At 39.9% G+C, this 4990-nt stretch overlaps 1 protein-coding gene across 1 annotated transcript; it reads left to right on the top strand.

Annotated features, from left to right (window-relative positions):
* Positions 1-525: 525 nt before the first annotated feature.
* On the top strand, positions 526-903 carry LOC133831975 (uncharacterized). Its single transcript, XM_062262375.1, has one exon. The coding sequence runs from the start codon at positions 526-528 to the stop codon at positions 901-903; it is 378 nt and encodes a 125-aa protein (XP_062118359.1).
* Positions 904-4990: the final 4087 nt, after the last annotated feature.

The raw sequence follows: 4990 nt of genomic DNA, 5'->3' as shown, positions 1-4990 counted from the left end.
CCAACCCCTATACTCCGAGAGCCCAGTTGCATTTAGCGAGACGCGACCCCGAGCTCAGGCGCCTCCAAGCCTCAGAACCCAGACGCAGCTTCATTCGTGCGCCACGCAGAGGCACGAATTCACTAGGCGCCTAGCCCCGTCCACCCGTACCTTCACCTAAACCAACTCGGTGCCCAGGCGCCTCCAAGCAAGATCTGAGACAAATCAGACCGAGCCAAGCACACCTCAGCTAGCTCCAAGCGTCAACAAGATCCATGCTCTCTCGATCTAGCCGTTTTACTTGGGTACTCATTTCCTTGCTCCTGTTTATTATTGTGAATATTTGTGGGTGTTGGGATCTTTGCTAGTGAGCATTTGATTTTGGGGTGGCCATTGGAAAATTTGTTGGCAGTGCTGTTCAGGTGCTTGTTATATTTCTCTGTTGCTCTGTTGCCACTCTCTTCATTGATAAGCAGTGTATTTTTTGTTTGGGTGCTCGGTTTGCTGTGTTGCTGACTTGTTCTATCTAATCCCTTTTTGATAAATATGGCCACTAAAACAAGAGCTCAGAAAAGGAAATCCAAACCACCCTCTACCCCACCACCAACCAAAAAGAGTACCACTATCCCAAGCTCTACCCCACAGATTACCACTGCCCTAAACACTACCCCACCACCATTGCCTTCACCAGCCACTGTCACTGACCCTACCACCAGCACTACCAAACCATCAACCAGAACAACAACCATCCAAAAATCCAAAAAGCCAACCAAACCCACATCAGTCGCACCTCCACCCAAGACACAAAAGACCACCACTACCACAAAATTTGTGCCCAAGTCGAAACCTATTGCTGTACTGACCCCAAAGACCAAGAAAAATCCAATCCCTTCAATACCCTCTCAGAAATTTGCTTCTACTTAAGCCAAGGAGAAATATGAAGCCATTAAGAAAAATAAATTGCTACTTGAAAAAGAATTTTTGCCTACTACTGTTGAGGTGCCAGCCTTCATCAGTGACATCATTGAACACAATTGGGAAACCTTCTGTCAAAACTAGAGCATGCTATCATTCCATTAGTGCGTGAGTTTTACACCAACATGGTGTCTTATGAGAATTCCGATGTGGTCGTTAGAGGCAAGGCTGTTTCATTTTCTGGTAATGCTATTAACTCTGTGTTTGGGCTGGACAACTTAGAGTGTGCTATTTATAATGATATGGTAGTGACCCATACACCAGAAAATTTTGATAAGGCACTGCAGCTTGTCGCATCTCCAGGTGCTCAATGGTGTGTTTCTTCCAGTGGTGTGCGTACATTATTGCACACTTCTGTGCTACAAGAAGCTAGAGTGTGGTTGCATTTCCTCAAATATTGTTTGTTGCCTACTACACATGACACTACAGTGTCCAAAGAGTGAGTGCTTCTGATGTAATGTATTTTGGCCGGGCTTAATATCTATGTGGGCAAGCTGATCACAAGGCAGATTGTTAGTTGTGCCAAAAAGAAGAAGGGAAAGTTATTCTTTCCATCGCTCATCACTCAATTGTGCCTTAGAACTGGGGTTCGTTATGATTCCAGTGAGGATGTACTCTTTGAGCGACGTGACATTGATTTCCTCAGTCCTGTTCAAAGTCGAGCGCCTGTATCTGAAGGTGGCCTATCCACTGTGCCTCCGCCAGCACCCCCACTTGCTCCCCCACTCACAGACATCCTTGCTCAGCAACGAGAAATTCTTAGGCGGATGGTGTCTCTTGAAACTCAATAGCAAGCATACTGGAAATATGTCAAACAGTAGGATGCGGCGTTAATCAAGTCCCTTCAACGAAACTTCACCATGCCTACTGTTGCCTTCCCTGCATTCTCCAGCTCCATTTTGGAGAAGTGGGCAGCTCCGGTTGTTCAAGACGACCCTATTCCTTCGGATGCCAATTCCAAGGAGTATCTTTACCCAACTTTTGTTCTTTACTTAATTTCTGTTTTGGTTTGTCCTGTTGTTTTCTTTTAGTAGTCTACTGTTTAGTTTGTGTTCTGTTTTGTCTTGATGTGTATAGTGTCCTTGTCCTATTGTTTGGTTGCTTTTTTTTAGGATAATCTTTGTTTTTGTTAGTGTTTACCTAAGGGACTCGATGATGATCTTGACAAAACTCCAAAATTATAATAAATCTAAGTTGAAGTTGAATATCTTTCTTAATTAAGTTTTAAACTAAATTCTTTGGATGTGAATATTGCTAGCAATTGATTCCTGAGAGTGTTTTTCTTTTTAGTGTGTGCATAGTTTGATTAAACATTTTTGACACCCTAGAAAGAGCTAGTTTCTTGTGAGAGCTTAAGTTTCTAGAATTACTTAGTGATTTTCCTTGAGGCGAAATCCTAGACAACACCACACCGATGACATGATTTAGGCCATCCTTAAACCGTTTGAGCCTTTGAAGCCTACCTTTTATGCATTTTTATCCCTAGTCACCTCGTTGAGCTTAAGTGTCACTTTTCTTTCTTAGCCACTCATTAGCCTAGCTAGATATAATAACTTCCTTTAACCATAACCCTTTAGCACCTTGATCTTGATAGGATTGATTTGTTGTTGCATTTTCGGGGGGGGGGGGGGGGGGGGGGGGGGTTGAGAGGAGTTGAGTGTGAGAGAGGAAATTGGGTGAGCGTTTTCATTTTCTTATTTTCACCATTGGGGACAATGTTGAATTTTAAGTTTGGGGGGAAAGTGTATTCTTATTTTTCTTGTTCTCTTGCCATCTAGGTGTTTATTTTCATTCAAAAAAATATAGAAAATCCAAAAAGAAAAAAAATAGGATTGAAGAGTGCACTCCCTTGCATCAAAGCAAAGTTAAAAAAAAATCAGAAAAGAAAAAGAAAGAAAAAAGTAATTATGTGTGTAAATAAGTTTGGGGTGTAACTCTTCAAATAAAAGAAAAGTTTGTTTTAGTTTTTGTCTTTGTATGTAGTAATAAAGGCTAGTGGCAAGATTTATATTTTGTTGTGGGGTGTTCAATGGGGAAATTAATGTGTGCATTTATTTAGGTCCTAGAAAGATTGAGGTGCTTAGGGTGATTTGAGCCAAAATTAATCTCTCTTATCCTACCTTCACCCTAGCCTATCATTACAAGCTTGATAAAGTCCTATTGATTTTTGTTGTGGTGTTTGTCTATATTAGTGGAGAGGGAATCACTAAGTAACTTATGGAGGCATTATTTAAGCTTTAGGACCAAGGCCTAGTTTGATTTTGGGTGATTGAAAATGTTTAGGAAAAGATATGCATGCACTAAAGAGTGAAACACTTGACTCATATTTTGGCAGCAACATTAATGCTTGAAGAATTTGGTTTAAAGCTTGTGTAAGATTGAAATTCAGCTTCTCTTATTCAAAATAAAATTCCCGAGAGCCTTCCCCTTTTTAACATTATCAAAGCAAAGTTTATCCTCTCTTGTTGTGTCTTGTCCTTGTTGTTTTCCTTGTTCTTTTGTTGTTTATTTTGTGTCTTTTGTTATCTTTTAGATTCATCACTCGAGGACGAGTAATGTCTTATTTTTTGGGGTGTGATAACTCTTGAATAAAGAGTTATTTCATGCGCTTTTGAACTTATAAATGTGGAAAAATCGATTGTGATGTTAGTTTATATTTAGCTTTTGTAACTAACTTTTGTGTTTTTATGATATTAGTTAAGTTTAGTTGTTTCTATAGTTTGTAATAGCTAATGGGTTGAAAGCAATAGTTTCATGGATAGATATTTGTACAAAGAATGAAACTAAAGTTGTGAAACTATCTAAGTTAAATTTTGATTGCTGAAATAGCAGGTTTGTGGTAGCAAAGCAGATTTTGCTGAAGCATTATGATCAGGCTGCTTTTGGAAATCTAAACGTGCTTGGAAATTCAGAGGGTGAGCTAGAATAGTGGCTGAGGTGGCAAGTATAGAAAGTATGAGCCAATTTTAGAAGCAAATGTCAAAGGAAAGAAAAAGAAGACCCACATATATACCAAAAGGAGGGGCAATTTTGTACTTGGATGGCCGAATTGGGAAACCTAGAGGTACAAAGAGAAGGGGTTAGCCGCATATTGAGGGGAGTCTGCCATTTTTTGGGAAAGAAAAAGAGGAAGAAAAATTAGAAATCAAGGAAGAAGAGGAGGAGAACGCATAAAGATGCTCAATCATCAATTGGATTTGTTCTTTCTCTTGTTTCTAAACTTCATTTCATATTTTCTAGTTTGATTTCTACTCTGAATACTAAAGGGCTATATTGAATTTGGATTAATGCTCTTTAAATCAATCATGAACTAATTTTTGTGTGGCTTGAATTGTTGATGAACCCTATGTTATAGTGTAGCAAATTCTTGCACCTTATTTTAGTGAAATCTCTCTTGTTCACTCAAGTGTGCTTATTGTAACGCCCTACTTCCGTAGAGCCGTTACTAAATGAGTTTAAAACGTGCTTTTAACTCGCTAATCGAGGTTTTAAGATAAAAGTGTAATTAAATCATAAACATAGTCATAAACTTTGAAAATACTTCCAATCACTGAAAAACATAAAGTGTTTAACATTTGGGATCCTAAAATACTGTTTAGAAATATTTACAACACATAAATATAAACAGAGTCAGCTAAACGACAAAATCTAGGTTTAGTACAATCATCTCCCAAAATACCCCTGGCCGTGGCAGCCAGGCAGGCCAAACATGTACGCGTCGCTTCACGCTCTCTGTACTCATGGTTGGTAGACTTTTCCCTTGCCCTTACCTGCACCACAAAGCACTCGTGAGCTGAAGCCCAGCAAGAAAACCCTCACAAGCAGATAACATATGCATATCAACATTTAGCATATAAACAAGCCATCAACAGGCTATACACATACGGCAATGCCGTCCCAGGCGCTTTACCAGGCCCTGGGTTCACGGTCCACACTGTAAGGATATCTCAGGTATCCTTTAGGGTCTCGCTCTCCGCGTGCTAAGCACTACTCCCGGCCCCTTACCGCACTCAGCCTTGCACTCCATGTGCTTAAC

The sequence above is a fragment of the Humulus lupulus genome, chromosome 4 (assembly GCF_963169125.1).
Source record: "Humulus lupulus chromosome 4, drHumLupu1.1, whole genome shotgun sequence".
Classification (NCBI taxonomy): Eukaryota; Viridiplantae; Streptophyta; class Magnoliopsida; order Rosales; family Cannabaceae; genus Humulus; species Humulus lupulus.
Note: the sequence above shows the minus strand (reverse complement) of the source record. Positions and strands in the feature narration are given on the sequence as shown.

Bases quoted from the DNA above. Each gene is read 5' to 3' on its own strand.
- LOC133831975 (XM_062262375.1), top strand. From the start codon at position 526: ATGGCCACTAAAACAAGAGCTCAGAAAAGGAAATCCAAACCACCCTCT.